Source organism: Sciurus vulgaris, assembly GCF_902686455.1.
Source record: "Sciurus vulgaris genome assembly, chromosome: 10".
Classification (NCBI taxonomy): Eukaryota; Metazoa; Chordata; class Mammalia; order Rodentia; family Sciuridae; genus Sciurus; species Sciurus vulgaris.
The window spans coordinates 93,268,469-93,285,878 of record NC_136470.1 but is presented as its reverse complement, the minus strand read 5'-3'; the positions used below and the strand labels follow the sequence as shown (position 1 = coordinate 93,285,878).

At 37.4% G+C, this 17,410-nt stretch overlaps 1 protein-coding gene across 4 annotated transcripts in view; it reads right to left on the bottom strand.

Annotated features, from left to right (window-relative positions):
* PEX5L (peroxisomal biogenesis factor 5 like) overlaps positions 1-11,526 on the bottom strand; it is a 220,983-nt gene extending 209,457 nt beyond the window's left edge. For all 4 annotated transcript variants that reach the window (XM_079156366.1, XM_079156355.1, XM_079156353.1 and 1 more), the window contains exon 1: positions 11,116-11,526. In XM_079156366.1, coding sequence (XP_079012492.1) covers positions 11,116-11,136 — 21 coding nt within the window. In that variant the 5' untranslated portion in view covers positions 11,137-11,526. The remainder of the gene's footprint in view (positions 1-11,115) is intronic.
* Between the last annotated feature and the right edge of the window lie 5,884 nt (positions 11,527-17,410).

Below are 17,410 nucleotides of genomic sequence, written 5' to 3'. Positions count from 1 at the left end.
GAGGGGGTGACAGGTGAATGGAACAGTGAAGGAGGAGTAAATGTTCAGGGTACAGAAGGCAAAGGGTGGAGTTGGGGAAAAGAAAAGGAAAAAAAAAACAAAAAACCAAAAACCAGAACTGTGAGAGAACAAGAGAAGTAAGCATTTGTAATCACCGTGAACAACCAGGGATAGCAGATAATGTGATGGCTAACCTCCTTCCACACATGATCTATGTGAAATATTTTGCTAGCTTATAAAAACATGAGACAGCATCAACTGAGAAATTATTATATACTAATCCCTGTATATTTCACGATCCCTTCTAATCCTTACAAAGTCATTACGGTGTGTGGGTACCTTTATTATCCTCCGTCACAGATGAGCAAAGAGGGGGTTAGAAAGGATGGAGGATTAGATCAGAGTCACGCAGACTCCATGTGGTGAAGCCAGGACATGAACTTAGGGTTGCCACCCCTGGAGAAGAAGCTCCTCACCAATATGCTTTATTGCTTCTTCAAAGGTAAGAAATTATTGAGTGATGGATGATGCCATCAAACATCTCTCAGCATACTTTTTTTTTTTTTTCATTTTGGAAAGGGGAAATTAATTCAAAAGTCTGGGCCACCAGGACTCAGTTTTCTCATATGTGAAATGACAAAGTTGTGCTATGTGAACTCTAAAGACTTTTATACTTCAAAGATTCGATTTTAATTAAATCTTTCCCCAAGCTTAAGAACACATTTTTTGGTCTTACATAAATCTTCTAAAGACTTATATAAGAAATTGCATATCAATATTAATGACTCAAATGCATAGGGTGTCTTGATTATAATCATCCTTTGGATGAATATGTAACACTAATGTACTCAGTTTTTCATATTAAATTTCTGCACATGGGAGGAAAAGATGTTCTTATCTCTACGGTACATGATATGTATTTTAATTTCCTAATTAATTACTGAATTCTTCACATAGCGCTCTCCAATTTCTCAAAAGTAATAGGAGTGAGAAGTAGATGGACATTGATGAATGATAGCAGGATCATTCTGCTCTTCTTTACTGCATGATTTAAAAAGCCAATATACTCTAGTTTTACCATATTCTCCTACAGGCCTGTATGCAAGGGTGGGTGGTACTAAATAAACCTGGGCTTAAAGAGAATGATTTCCCTTTAATTCATCTCTCAAGGCAGATGGACTCTAGTCAAGTCAACAGAGAACTGGGTGCTTATTTAATTTTCAAGATAGAGAACTAAGTGTCTGCTTTACTTTTAAGCAATATCTAGAACACGTTATAATGGATATCTCAGGACTTAAATTAAAAAAAAAAAAAAACTTTTCAAAATCTAAATTGTTTTCTACATTTAGGAAATGGCCCAGTTTTTGAATCTCAGTGGGAAGCAGATAAGCATTTTTTCCAGTTTATCTAGCAGCTAGGTTTTGAATGTTTGGTTTGGCTCTACAAATCAGCCATTCCTGCCTCCACATTTATATGGAATTTGGACACACAGAATCATCCATTGTAGAGAATCCAACCTGGCAGTGAGAGGCAGCAGCCCAAGCTTCAGCATGGGGCTTCCCTGAGTAGCAGCAGCAGTGGTGCAGTGGCTAAAATAGTGTCCAAGTCTGTGGTGGCAAGGCACAAGCTCTGGGGTTCCTTGTCTGATGAAGGCAGCAGCAGGGCCCATATTTGCCTGGCTCAGGGTTTATCTTAAGTTGTGTCCCTTCCTGTTGCTTGGTCCCTTTATCTCTAGCCTAGTTCTAGAAGGCTGCTGGTGCCCAGTGCACTTTAAAAAAAAATAAATAAAAGATCTTTTTATTTTGAAATAATCTCTGACGCCTACAGAAAAATTACAATAGTACAATGTATTCCCAAACACCTTTTCCCCCAGATTCACCAATTTTTAATACTTTGCTATATTTGCTTTATTATTAACTCTCTCTGAGTTCCCTCTCCTTTACTGTCTCCATAAATGCATTTTATTATTATTTCCAAATCAATTAAGAGTAGATTACATACACTGTGCCCTTTTACGCCTCTATACTGCAGCACGTATGTCCTATGAACAAGGATATTCTTTTACACAGTCATGGTGTAAAAGAAATTCAGTTTTAAGAAATTTGACACTGACAGACTACCAACCTAAACTCTCGTCCTCGTTCAGGTTTTGTCAATCATGTGCATTGATGGTGTTCTTGACAGCAAGCTCCTTTCCTAGTTCATGATCCAACCTAGGATCATATATTGCATTTAGGTGTCTTATCTCTGTAGCCTCCCTTTAATTTATAACGGTTTCTCAGCTTTTCCATGTTTTAAAAATGACATTGATATTTTTGAAAACACAATCTGTTTATTTTATAGAATATCCCCAATTTGGAGTTTGCCTGTTTTTTTCTCATGATTAGGTTCAAGTTGTGCATTTTGGCATGACCACTTCCTGAGCAGTTGTCTCCTCAGGGCATCACATCCAGAGCACATGACATCCATCTGTCCCTTATTGACGATCTTGATTTTGATTATGTAGTTAAGGTGTTGTACGGTTTAACTGTTTAAAAGGTACTGTTTTTTTCTTTTCTAATTTATGGGTCATAATTTGATGTTATGTAAATATCCTGCACACAAACTACCTCCCACCTCAGAGTTAGCATTCATTGATCGTTCTTGTTTGAACCCATATTTATCATGATGATTGCAAAATGGTGATTTTTCTCTGTTCATTATTCCTTCCTTGTGCATTGTTTGAATGCAATTTTGCTTAAGTGAGAGACAGAGTTGGTTTCAGTTACTCATAACTAAGAATCCCTGACTGACTTACTTATGTGTTTAGGCAACTAGTTTCAAGAAGCTATAAAACAAGTTCATTCAAATGGTCAATCTAGTCAGTTCAAGGAGACAGAGTGATGAACGCTTTTAGGGCAAAAAATAATACAACTTTACATGGCAGTACATTTCACTCTTAAAATACACTTCCAGGTCAGACTTCTTTCACTGCCAGACAAATGGCTACTAAAATGGAAGATATAAATATCATATAATTATACTACAACTGAAAAATAGGAAAATATCCATTTGAGTGACTAAATACCAAACACCTGGATATTTGGAAACATGTAGTGGTTTTATTATAATGTTTACTTTGCACTTAGATTTTTGAATGTAATAAACATTGAAATAAACAATAAAGGTGCAATGGAAATAGTATACCAGAGTAAGGCAGATTTTATTCCACATAACTAACCTATGTGGGATTTTTCAAGCAAATATCCTAATTCGTGTGTGTGTGTATGTGTGTGTGTGTGTGTGTGTGTGTGTGTGTAGGGGGGCTCAGTTTCCTCCTCTGTGAAATGAGATAACTGAACAGAGCTTTTTCAAAGGTTCTTCATACTAAGGATTCTATGACCTAAAGCTAACGTTAGCACAATTGTTGGTGACATAAGGAAATGTTAATCTAGAATATTCTAATCAGCACATTTGGATCCAAGATTATTTTGGTATAAAGACCCAACACTTGTGAAATAACTCCCAAGTGACTCAGAGAATAGATACATCAGAACAATTTAGAAAACCATTTCATAAAAGAGGCCACAGCAGTTTTAGACTGTTGAGTAGATGTCTTTGCTAAGAGATAATAATCTCATAGTGCTTAGCACTAGTCAGACCTTAAGCAGTGTGTCTTGTTTGGATGGCCATTTTCATAATTTCATGGATCCATTAAAACATCAGAAATGTCATTATGAGAAACAAATGAGTGAACTGGGCTGTTTATCTGGAAGAAGAAAAAAATGTAAGGGGATAAAGACATAATAGTTCTCTAAATATTAGAAGGTTTGTCTTATTTAGATGGAATTTAATGGGTTTATTTTGCATTTCCCCAGAAGGAGAAACTACAACCCAATGGGTGGCTTTCATGTTGTCAATATGATGAATATGATGTCAGTATAAGGAGGACATTCACACTGTAACAATTGGGGTAGCTCTTTTGCCAGCTCCTCTTTCAGGAACTTCATCATGCCTCTGTGATGTCAGAAAGTTACCCAAGATCAGTTTAATTGACCAGGCTCTGTTTTCTAAGTAGAGGTTATTCAGATCAGTAATTCTTAAATGTTAATGTGCATATAAATCACTGGTGTCTTGAAAAAATTCAGTTTCTGATTCAGTAGGTCTGGAGCGGGAGCTGAGATTCTGCATTTCTAGCAAGCTCTCAGGAATTTCATGTGCATGTACTCACATGCTGACTCAAATGTGACTAAATGGCCCGATACCACTCAGGAGCATCATACATGTTTCTGTTAACACCCAAGTGAAGGCAGATGAAGGGATGTTTTGTAGCCCTAGTGGCCTCATTTCTTCATGGCGTTTTTTGTTTGTTTTACCACATTGTTATTGGTGCACTAAAGTTGTATATATGGTGAGATTTGCTGTTAACACATTTGTACATACACATGATATAACAGTATGGTTTGGTAAATATCATTTCCCAGTATTTTTCCTTTCCCATCCCTCTTCCTCTCCCTGGTTCCTTTCCTCTGTTCTACTGATCTCCTTTTGATTTTCATTCTTAATGGTGTTTTAATTTTTTTTTCTTTTTTATTTCTTTAAGGAGGTTCCATATTTTCTGTTAACTGTATCTGCTCACATTGCATGATGATACTGGCAGGGCTCTGATCAATGGCCACCCATGTGCTGTTTGTTAGCCAGGAAATAGTTCCCCAGAAAATGCTGAATTTTGCTTATTTTAGGTCATTATCACAGTTAACTTATATCTATTTTTTATTAGATGCATAGACATGCACATGCAAATTTACATATCCCTCGTGCAGGTGGTTTTTCTCAGGGTGATTTTCATCGGATTTCTTCCATGAGACATACTGATCTTAGAGCAGACACCTGTGTGTGCACAGGGACACTTCTCTGCTTAGCTATCAGCTTTCCCTTCACCTAAGCCTCCTCCTTCTATAAGTTGGCATTTTGCCATTTGGGTGCTACATGCAGTCCTTCTTACTTCATTGCCTTTAGAAGCTCTTTACCTCATCCTGATATGATACAGTTTTAACCCTCAAGCAGTTCTACCCTTTTCCTAAATAACAACACTTCACATACTTTATACTTAGTCATCATGGTTTCTGAGTCTTTCTTTCCAAGTCAAACATCCCCAGATCTTTTAAACATTACTCATATGACATGGTTATGAATTCCTCTACCATACCAGTTGCTTAAAGAACCACGTGATTTTTTTAAGAGTGCGTATGGGAGTGAGAATTTTGTGACTCCCTAGGTAGATTTCTGGCATCAGAACAGTACCAATCCTCTCTTGGAATCTCTATGATTCATAGATCACCATATGGCATTCATTTGGGAAGAAAAAAAATGTTGCTCACCAGGTCTCACTTGTAGGGTTGTTCTTGTTTTCCAGAGGTATCTGCACATGGGCAGGGGTTTGGGAGAGTAGAATATGTACCTGCAAATGCAAACTATCTCACTTGGCTCAGGTTTATCCCATTGCTGGCTGCTGGCAGAGTTCTGTGCATTTCTCTTGAATGAAATGGTGAATACATAGCCTCTTCCTATCTAAATGAGCTCATTACTTTTCATCTGTGCAATTTCTAACAGTAATTGTCTGAAAAATCAATCCATAAAGATGATCTATTTGGTGCAATCTCATATGGAGTATGATATTGGTTATTTATTTAATGGAACATAAATAGAAGTACAATGTTGGTTCCTAATAATGATCAGTCAAAACAGGCATTATGACTTCCTGAGTCTGGCTTTTATCACTTAGCATGATAGTCTCCAATTCCATCCATCATTTACCAGAAAAAGTCATAATTTCATTCTTCTTTATGGCTGAGTAAGACTTCATTGTGTTTATATATGCCACATTTTCTTTACTCCAATTTAATGTATAACTATAATGCACTAATAAAAAAAGTTAGAAAAAGAAAAAAATGACATGAAACAACATTGGTAATGTGTTGCATTATACCTTGAGTTCTGAATAATAATTGATGTTGAACTAATAGTGTGTTAACTATTTTCCTATTTATATTCTGTACTACATAGTAATATAGTATATAGGACATAATAATCTTAGCAGACTGGGAAAGGAAAGCTTCCATTTAGTATCCTTAGGGAGGGTACATCATAGTTGAGGTGTGGTAGAAGCAGGTGAGGTGAGAGTGAAGAAAAGACTCATTGAAAGAGATGTAATCGCCAGTTCATAGCATGCTGGTCTCTGATTTGTAAGTTATACACTACAGTTCAAGATGATTTTGTCTTTTGCAAATCCTGAATTATAAAGAGGTGCTAAATATTTTAGAAAATTTTAGAATATTTTGGCAACTGGTTTTCTCTATCAGCCTAGAGGTTCCAGAGATTCAGATTAGACTTAGGCCTCTTAATAAGGAAACAGCAGATGGGTTGACCCTCACCTTTAGTGCAGGAAGTGCACACTGATTATTCTAAAAATGTACTAAGAATTCAAATAAAATCTAAAACCTTTAAACAGCTCTAGCTGATGCCAGTGTTGAAAACATGTGATCTCAATAAAAAGCAGGAAAAAAAAAAAAAAAAAAAAAAAAAACCAGCCTGCCAGATGTTTTGACTACATGGTGCATCACATCTTAATGTTTCCAGGGCTGGCAGTGGTAATACTTGTGATTCAGGATTTTAAAATTAACAAGTTCTGTTTGAAGCTTTTTTTTTTTAGTCTTTACTTTAAAAAATATTCTATAGTCAAAATATTTATATACTGAATATTTTACTTTCAAGCCCATGTTTTTAGAATATTTGTAAATCATAAATATAAACTTCTAAAGTCCAGATCATGTTTCTGAGAGTAAGTATATAATGTAAATTGTTGGCCAGTGTCACTGGGGAATGAGATTTTCAGGTTAATCAAATACCCGGTAATATTAGACCATAACTATTGTATTTTTAAATGCTAAAGGCTCAACATTGTACCATACCAAACACGATTTGCTTGTGAATATGTAGACAGGCACTTCACAATCTTGCTGGAGCTTTTGTCATAATTTTGAGCTTCAGCTTAACTGTACATGAATTTCCTTTGATAGAGTCCTAGTTAATATTCCAGACAATAAACTCATTGTACTAGTGCTCATCATTACCTGTCGGAGGACTAGTGAGGAGGAAGGGCAGGTACCCTTTGAGCTGGAGGCAGAGGGGAGGGCGGTAGCCAACCCACAGGGAACGATATAATCAACTCCAGCATTGCTCATTCATCTGAAAAAATCACACCGTTCCTTACACTAAATTAATCTCAAAGATTCTCCTCTAAAAATGCAAATATCACTGTGTTGTGTGGGTATGGGTGTGCAATGTATTGGTATTGGTTACATCTTTGTTAGCAATTGACACACTGGTAAAGGGTTAATAAATGACACAGGATAGAAAAGGGTGACATGCGGGGAGGGGGAATGTATCTGTTGAAGAGGTGGAAGTAGCCAGGGTAAATACCATCAGTTTTAGCTTTGCTGTGTCTCTACCATGACAAGATGCTTTTAAAGATGTTAAAAACAGCATTCCACAACCTTACCTTGGACTGACTTCTTGTGTGCATCATTTTCAGTGAACCTAAGTGACTCTCCAGTGGCCAAATATAATGTATAAACATAATTTATATTACCTAAACTGTTCCCCTTGGTGAAGATTTTTTAAAAAGTTTAAGTCATAAATAAAAACAAGCACAAACCCCTTTTAGAACTGTTAATAATCTTATACTCCTTATCATTTAAAAAATTTTGGCTTAGGTGTCTTGTGAAGCTAGAGGGAGTGAACTGATTCCTTACCTGGTCTGAATAAGAAAAAAAAAAAATGTTTTCAATGCCTATGATAAAGATCGGTTGTAATCACAAATAGATTTTTTGTTTGATTGCTTTCTGAAATAACTTTCTTTTACAGTAAAAAAGTAATTACTGTGTATGCTTCCTTAACAATAAAAAAAAAAAAACTTAGCTCAAAATTGAGATGATATTGCTCTACATTTATACTGCCCCAGAAAAAAAATCAAGTTTGGTTAATGAAATATTCAGAGACAGGTAACAACTTTGCTTTAATTGGCAGCGTTAGCTCAAATGAATACATACAGATAAACACCTCAGCACTGAGAACACAGAGGTATTGGTGGGAATAAGACCATAAGTCATCTATGAGTAATAAATTTATTTGTCAGAATAAATGCTAAAGTATATTTAATCATCATTGGCCTCCTTGGTCAAAGGTAAAAAAAGAAGTAAATCTCAAACAGTCACTAAAGAAACCACCTTTGCTTAAGTTGCTTGGGTGATTAATTCCCCTTGGAGAAAATTGGTGAGATGGTTGGAAAACAACACAGTTCTAGGGCCCTGTAACTAAGAAATATACTTGTGGCATTTACTATGAAACCAAGAAATATATGCTACCATTTTATGCACTATTTGCAATAGATGCCAATTTTTATCTTCTAATGAACCCTCAGAACAAACCAAATGTTTGCTTTTTAAAGTCTGTGGCTTCTAAAATGAATTTAGGTTCTACCACAAACTAGTTGAATGGATTAGCTCTACATATCAGAATGAGTAGACCTTATTTGCAAAATCATAAGTTGCAAAAACAAAGGTACCATGGAACCTTTAAATTAGACTATTTTAAAGACTTCATGTGACCACCTCCCCCTACTCCCAACTGCTCATTACAAAGTGCTTTATTTTGAAATAACCTCGGTTACAAAAAAAAGAGAATTAGAAGACAGAAAATGATTACAAACATTTTCTGCTTCACCCCTGTTAAGATATCAGCCAAGTAACACCAGTGTTTGAAATAACTCCAAAGTTGGAAGAAACGTTAGCAAATTTTGCTTATCCTTAGTCTATCTTAACAAATGTGTTGAAATTTTAACATGTATTTGGAGTGTTTGGATTGTTTCTTCTCTTCTGTGTTCAAAGTCAGGCATACATAGGATGATGCTGTCTTTGCTAAGAAGCCATTCTTGATCTAACCTAAGTATACCAACACAATAGAGATTTTGTCTATGGGCTCAGCAATATTCTTTGAGAATGAGATTTGGTGTTTAAAATGTAAGCAAAAGTTCATCATAATTTGGGTCATAATGTGTGTTTTTTGGGTGAGAAGAATTCCAATTCAGATCATATTACTGAATACCTACTAAGCATATCTACTACAGCTTTGGACATTTTACATTTAACATTAGTGGCCAATCACAAATAGGGAAAAAGTATTGAGCTCTTAAATTTTGGCAAGTATACAGATTATGGTCTTTATTTAGTAATATTTTCAAGTTAGGCTTGGCAGAAAAGATTTGTGAATTTTACTGCAAGCCATCATGTTTGCTGTTACAGCAGTGCACAAGCAAGAAACATCAACTTGGATGCATATACAGAGTCATATTTTGTCTATTCTTTCAGTGAAATTCAACCCTCAGATATTGTTCTAGACAATTCAAGTTTTGATAGCACCCTCCCTTGAACTATTCATAAAATTGAGTTATAATTGTTTTTGGGGTATGAAATTGCCAGATTCTTACTTGAATTCTTCATTCACGATAATATTTTTCGAACAAAAATATTATGGAAAGTTTTCATAAATTGTACTAAGTTATAAAACTATGAATTTTCTGTGGATGAGCAATTTTCTAGAATTAACTGTTTATTAAAACTTTCCTACTGTAGCCCCCATGAAGAAGTTATTTAGGAAGAATAAATAGATAACAAATAAATATTTAGGTATCATTCTTGGGTGAAAATGAAGTGTAAAATTAGAGTAATAATCCTTTGTTAATTGTTTCAGCAGTCATCAATTGAAAGTTTCTTTGATCCTAAACTTTCCAATTAGTACAGTACTTATAAGAAACATGTAGAGCATATTTACTACATACTTATATATTTCAGTCACTAATTATTGTCCATTGATATAATTTCATTAATGTGATATAATTTCATTAATTTTCAAAACAGAAGGTCAGTACAATGAGAAATGCTTTTGGAATTCCAGTAGTGCTGATTTAGAATTCTTACAAAACTTAGGAATATGATACACTACTGCGCACTACATGAAAGTAAATTATAGTTCAAATGAATTTCTTCAAGACCTAGAAATTGAATATGAGTAACATTAAGTCATGAATGCAACAATATATTTATTTATCTATTTCCAGTCACTCTAAAAGACACAGAAATGGCATTCTCAGTATTCACAGACTGCACACCAGGGTGAAGATACTTCATATGATGACTGTATTTGAACATCTTTGGAGTGGAAAAGAAACCCAAACATCAAAACTGATGACTAAAACATTCAGGGACAACAAAAAGAACTCAGTTCATACTTGAGGAAGCTGGGTTAGTATTTCATTTTTCTCCTAGAGCATACATCTGCCTTTATAAGGAGGAACCAATTGTGTGAATGAGAACTGGAGTCAAGGTTAAAGTAATCTTGCCCAAAAAGAGTAGAGTGCTTGCATCTGAAAGAAGCAGCGCCTCAGCTCAGATGAGCATTAATAACAAGCAGGGGAAGCACCTCCCTTGCAAAACGTTGGAACCTCTTGGACACATGCTGGAAATTCATTTTCCCAAATCATCCTGTGACTATTGGGATAGGTGACAACGTCCCATCATCTGAGGCGGGGGGAGTGAAATACAGCATAAACCATTTTTAAAAATAACATTTTAAAAATAATGTGAAAGTAGTAAAGTGTTCTAACTGCCAAGAAATCTTTGCAGATGGACAAAGAAAAAAAGCTTTGTCTTTCCTATTATTGTTTGCCCTTCAGTTGACATACATGCCGAGATGCATCAATAGGATTACAACGGAAACACGGTCATCTCCAGGGTTTCCTCTGTTTGGATTCCTTGATCCTGTTTAAAGGAACAGGCTCAGGGAATGCACAGAAAACAAACTTCCCCAATCGAAGTTCTGAGGTCTTTCCTCCCCTATCCCACCCTCAGAAACCTGTCTAGTTTTACTGACAGCACCAGACAGAAATGTCATGGTCATGTTGCACCACTTCACTTGTTGAGTTGTGTGAAGACAGTACTTAACCATAGTAACTTGGTGAGCCACCTTGCTCTTAAATTAGCTCCAAGGTTTCTTTCCAGCACCATGGAAATATCTTACCTGCATGTGTCCCTGGTACATTCTGCTTCGGCTTCTTCAGGGCTCCCTGAGGCCGCCGGATGCTTTCCCCCCGTGTTTACTTGCACACCAAATAGGGGAGATGGTGGAGCGCACACTGGGTTCTCAGAGGGTCCCCTGAGTGCCCTCGAAGGCTCCAGGTACCCTGGCTGGCCAGCCGGCGGTCCCTTGGCAGCGCTGCGGGCTGCCGGGAACTGTTCTCTACTCGGGGTGCTGAAAGCGGACACAGCAGAGCGCGGAGGAGGCGAGGAGCCCAGTCGGCCACACTCTCCAGCAGGCGCAGGTCCTGCTCGCTGGGCGCCTCTAAAACTCACTCCTCCACCGAACTCTTTCTCGCTTCCTGCTAGGCTGCCTCATGTCTCTCTCACTCTTCCCCGCGAACCCCCTCCTCCTCCCAGCCCTGACGTGAGCGCCCACACCAGCCGCCGCCGCAGCTGCTGAGCGGGGCGCGCGCCGCCCTCCCGGCCGCGTCCCTGCCAAGAGCCGCGGGCTCGGCACGCGCGCGCGTTCGCGGTGGGGCTGGGAGCGGCCCCAGGGCGGCCCTGGGCGGTGCGCGCTCTGTTGCGCGCGTGCTCGGTGATGCGCGCGCGAGGACCCGGCAAAGTGCGCGCGGGCGTTGGTCCCGCTAGTGTTAAGTGCTTGGCTCATGGAGTTCAGGTGTGGCCTGGGCTTCGAGGGCCGATTCTAATGGAGGGGACCACCAGGTGGAAGAAACGTGGGAGGAAATGCATTGTCTCTCTGGCGGGACGTTGGTATCCACTGATCCCGTATCCTGCAGACACAATAGACTAAATGTGGGGAGGTTCCAAAGAGTTTACTTGACTCTGATTCAGTTCTCCGGCAAGGTACCTCCATATCACCCTCTGAATAAGGATTCTTCCCTCCCATCTCCAGTTCATAGCTGAGCATTTTATTTAAAATGGCAAACCCCAGTTTTTGAGGTCCTTACACACTTGGTTTTTATTCCTTAGCACTTAAAATCACCCTCAATCCTCTTTATTTTTCGTTTTTATTTTTATTTATTGTTCGTCTGTCCTATACAATATTATTTTCATGAGATCAGGGATTTTGGGGAGGGGAGTGGAGGAAGAAAAGATTGAATCTGTTTTTGGCACTTAAGTATCCCAGTGCCTCCTGGCACATTGTAGGGATTCAAAAAGAATTTGTTGATTGAGTTTTGCAGTATAATAGGTGGAATGCATTTAAATATGTCTTAAGTTGAAGAGACTGGATAGTTTTTGATGTAATCTATACATTGAATGTTTATAGGTGCACATTTGCACACAAAGAGCTGGTGTATGGGTGTGAACTGTGATTAGGTTGATTGGCAGAAGGATCTCCACTCATATAGTATGCCTCCCAAATTATGTACAGCATAAATACTACCTATGGCATGATACAATTTTCACAAAGCTAAAAACATGAAACTATAAACTCCCTAGGAATATAAATATGTATTCATATAGTCACATGTATTCTTAGGATTACATGAAAAAGAAAGCAGTAAAACAACAGACACAGTATTCAGAATGTTGATGCTAGGTGAGGGGAGGCAGGGGTAAGGGATGAAGAAATAGTTTACCTGAAGGTTAATTGTCAACATCTTAGCTTTTGTGTTGATTGGTGATTCACAGGACACTTACTACCCTTTAAAAAAATGATTATGTAACTAAATAAAACAGAACCATGCACGGACCAGTGCAGAGAATGGGAAATGAACCAAGAAGTGATTAATTTAATTCAGTGCATCTGAGGATCTAAAACAACCAAGCAAGTGACCAACCAAATAAACACCAAAGGACCAAGACTTGTAGGCAGGAGACATGGATTCCTATTAGACAACACTGATAATTAACCTGGGACAATTTTATTTCTTTGGACTTCAGCTTTTTGTGACTAAATCCGGCATGGTAAATTCACAGTTTTTTCCTGATTATTGACCCTGTTTATGAACATGTAAATGGTAAAGTGCCATACGGTTTTTGTTTTATTGTCCTTTACAGGGCAGAAACAGGACAAGAAGCCAGCAGGTAGAAGTGCTTGTTCCACCTGTGTCACTGCTCTTTGGGGCAAATGTATGAACTTCTTTTTTTCTCATTTTTGAAATAAGGCAGACATCTGCCTTGTCTGTTGCCCAGGGCTGCTGAGGACTAAATATATGTGAAAGGTTGTAAATTATAAGCCACTATATACATGAATATGTAAATAGACTTTTTTTCCAGTTCAGAAAAGATGAGTGCTGATTTCCAGAAACCTCAAGCACTACAAATTTAAAAGAGGATTATTTATTATACTGGCATGTTAGTCTAACAACTTTGGGGAAATTCCCATGTTTTGGTTTGAAAGTGCTAGAAATCTTTGAAGTTATAGCAAAGTAAAAGCTTTTAAATCTGTTACATACTAATTATTATCTAACAGTAGATTCAAGGAACCAATGACCATAAAAGTATTTGAATTAGCCTGCCAACTACCTAGAGTTGAAGATAGAACGCAGTGTACCTTCTTTTTAAGCCCAAGTAACTCATTTAGTTGCTCCCTACATCCATTAAATTTCAGGGATGGAAGATGGCCTCTGTGAAGTCTTTTCTCTCTGTAGTCATTCATTCATTATTTTAAAAGATAAACTGAGGCACATTATATTTTTGAAGAGTTTATTTGAGCAAACAGCTATTCATGAATTGGGCACTTGGGGAAATTGGAATTGGAATTGGTTGAAAGGAAGGCTTTTATGGGTGAATGTGCTAGCACAGAAAAGAAGTTATTTGGTTAAAGTGGAGCAGTGCCCTTATTTGGATCATTACAGTGGAAAGTCCATAGTTGGAATTTAGTTGGTGGTTTCTGACTGGCTAAACTTAAGTTTATTTTCCTAGACTATGACTGTATACATCGAGTTGGGTTTTGGTTTGCTTACATAGAAATTCAGAGTGTTATAGCTGCTTCACTCAGTCTTCTGTTCATTAATTGAACAATTCATTCATTGGTTCATTCATATTTATTGACACCTTAGGATGTGGAAGTGCTGTACAAGGGGCCACAGGATCCTATACTTCAGTTTCCTGACACAAAGACATTTAGCATATCAGAAAGACCAATCTGTTTAGACTTCTTTAAAAACATATGCAGAAATTCCACAATTTCTCTTAAGAGTTTGCATCTAATGTCTTACATTAAACCCCTCCCCCAGTTTTGAACTTTAATCTTCTCCATGGTAGAAATGTCCTTCGATGCCTGTAAAGATGAGCTTTGTAAGCAAAGTCACTTGGCTGATTGTCAGTTCAAGTGTCAATATCTTAAGATACTGTTGATTCACAGAACCATCTAGCTTTTTATGTATCTTATTTGGATAGACTGAAAATGTTCATCCAAATTTAGCATATCAGTTCAAGTAATTTGGTGTTTTGGTACAAAAAGAAACTTTTCATGTTCAAGTAGATATACTGGGGGAAAATGGGCAGTTGTGAACTGTTTTCTGATGCACCCTAAACATTTGTACAGTATACATATAACAAAAAAACCTGAATCATAATATATTTGTAGAAATCCATTTTTGCAAATTTAGTTGTTTTTAAGAGATCTTAAAAGAAAAAAGTTCATATCTTTCATTTTTCTATGACTGTTTCTAATACTAGAGAAATATCTCTCTGTAATCTCTGTTCTCTTCAGGGGATCATTATGGTAAACTAACAGAAGGCAAAGTAACAGACACCAGAGTTAGGAAAGAATGTGATTTTTTGGGGGGAACAAAGGCAAGTGACAACAGCTATTTATCTACTTTGATGCCAGGAATATTTGAATAAAAATGAAAATTTCTGCCAAACATCTCTCTACTTTATTTTACCTTTCACAGGATTTTCTAGTTTTCATCTTAATGATTAGAATGATATAAAAACAACTTGGAAGATGAATTTGTAATGTGTACCAAACTCCAACAATTGTATCCATCATAATAATGTCTACATATGTACTTGGAAGATAGAGTTACTAATGAATCATCCATCCTAACCAAGCCTACACAAAGGGATACATCTCACTGGCAGTAATGTTACCATACACAGCATCTGACTTAAAGTGACTGGATCATGATAGCAAAGCTAAATATGGACAGATTCATTAAGGGATGCCTTGTTCCTCAGGGAGAAAAACTCATATCTCCTTTTACTTTGTTGTTATTTTGCAGCCTAGATTAGATTTGATTTAACACCAGATCTCAGGTGCCGAAATTTTTTTCTCATTTTGTAATTAAATTCAAAGACCCTTGTTACTCAAAGTGTGGTCTGTGGACCAGCAACGTGGGTGCCTCCTGGGAGTTTGTTAGAAATGTTGACTCAGGTCCCGTTCCTGACTTACTGAATTGGAGTCTGTATTTCTGCAAGATCCCCTTGTGCTTCATATGCACCGTAAAACGTCAAAGATTTGTTCCTGTAAACTTGTGGCAAAAGTGACTCTTGTCTTTTGCAGTGATGACACATGAACTTCCGTACCTACAGAAAAGCATAACATACATCTTTCTCCATTTATAAAACAATGTTGCTGTATTTTGAGTGGTCAGTGTGCTTGCCATAAAATCACAGCACACCTGCTTTCTTACAGCACAAAATGTGCTAATACCACTGAAATTTTAATAACTATAATAAAATTAGGAGCTGAGAGGTAGCAGTAGTATCTATTTTGTATTGATCAAATTAAATTTTGCTTGTTAGTAAGTGAATCCTCCTGCATATGAAATGGGTATTGAAAAAATTTCAGGATTAAATCTATTAAAATTATGAAATTAGTGTTCTTGTAGGCCTAAAAAAAATCAGGATAATAGTTTTTTGGTGATTCAGTCATTCTTTTATAATCTTTACAATTTAAACCCTGCTGCTGAAAGATGGTGTGGGAGAGAACAAAAGTCAAAATAACTGTAGACCCAAATTAAAATGACTAATTGGTTTTTATTGTTCAGTTAAAGTAAGGAACATTTTGTTAAAGTTTGCCCACTTGCCCTTTCTGTCTCTTTGACACACTGAATGAGATTAGCTGGTGTTCAGGGCATTGGATCTGGAAGGAATGTGAAAAGCCCACACAGCAGACCTCATGCTGCCAGGGGAGTTATGAATGAGGACAAGTCCATGGACTCTGGTGACTGGGAGATGGCAGCAATGTTCTTCCAAATGAGCAAACAAGCTGGGCACTGTGTAATTGGACCTCCTATTGAACGCATTTAAGAAATTACACTGAAATAATTAGTGTTTGTTCATTCTTTATGACAGTGTTCCTTCAGCAACCCAGCATTCTTTTAATATTAAATGTACATTCCAAAGCTTCTTAGTCCTGGTGAGAAAGCATTTGAACACTAAAATGTCTCTTGCTTTTGACTCTTCCTTTTTACTCGGACCACTGCCCAGCAAGCTGTTCAGATTCCCTCAACCTCTCACCAGTCTCCATGCTAGTTCTATTACCTTCGTCCATCTGCTCCAACATATCATATGCATTGCAGTTAGATTAATTTCATAAAGGCCAGCATTAATCATATAGTTATCCGGTTCAAAAACCTTTAATGACTTCCTATTGCCTACTAACATCCAAATCTTTAGCTTCTTATTCATAGTCATGGACTCAAGTTTGCTGCCCAGACTCACATATTCTTCTAGGAGCCAGGAGCCTCTTTACTTGCAAAACCACCTCTTGTCCTCTCTGGTCTCTTTTGTGTTGTGGGAAACATTGTTCTTCTAAACTTTGTGGGTGGGGCATATGGTCCAAGCTGAGTCAACCATTGTCTTCAATCCCCATTGGTCACAGTGGGGTTGGGCATATGACCCGTATGAGTCAACTGTTGCACCCGGACTCAGCTTCAGGACTGTTTGGGAGCATAGTGATTGTTCCTTGGATTGGTTTCTCTAATGATCCAAACTTTGACACTGCCAGTGTCTAGATTTCTCAACCTGAAAAAGAAACCAACCTGGGGGAGAAAAAGTCTGAGTAGGTTTCAGGTGATGAAGTATTTTCTATTAAATAAACCATACCTCAAGCAAGCCTAAGATAGCCTTTAGTTACTTCAGCAGGCACAGTCCCTTTTCTGGTTGAGTTGGATATTCTGTCACAACCAAAAGAATGCTTGCAAATACAGTAACATTCCATTAACTGATCCGTGTATTTTTTCAGCTCTTCGTATTTTCTAACTTTTCCAATAGCTCTGCTTTTTATAGTATTCCCCAACGCTAGTCCAAGTTAGACTCATGTACTTTCTGTTCCTTGGAATGTACACATTCTCTCCACTTCTTCTGAATGAAAGCTT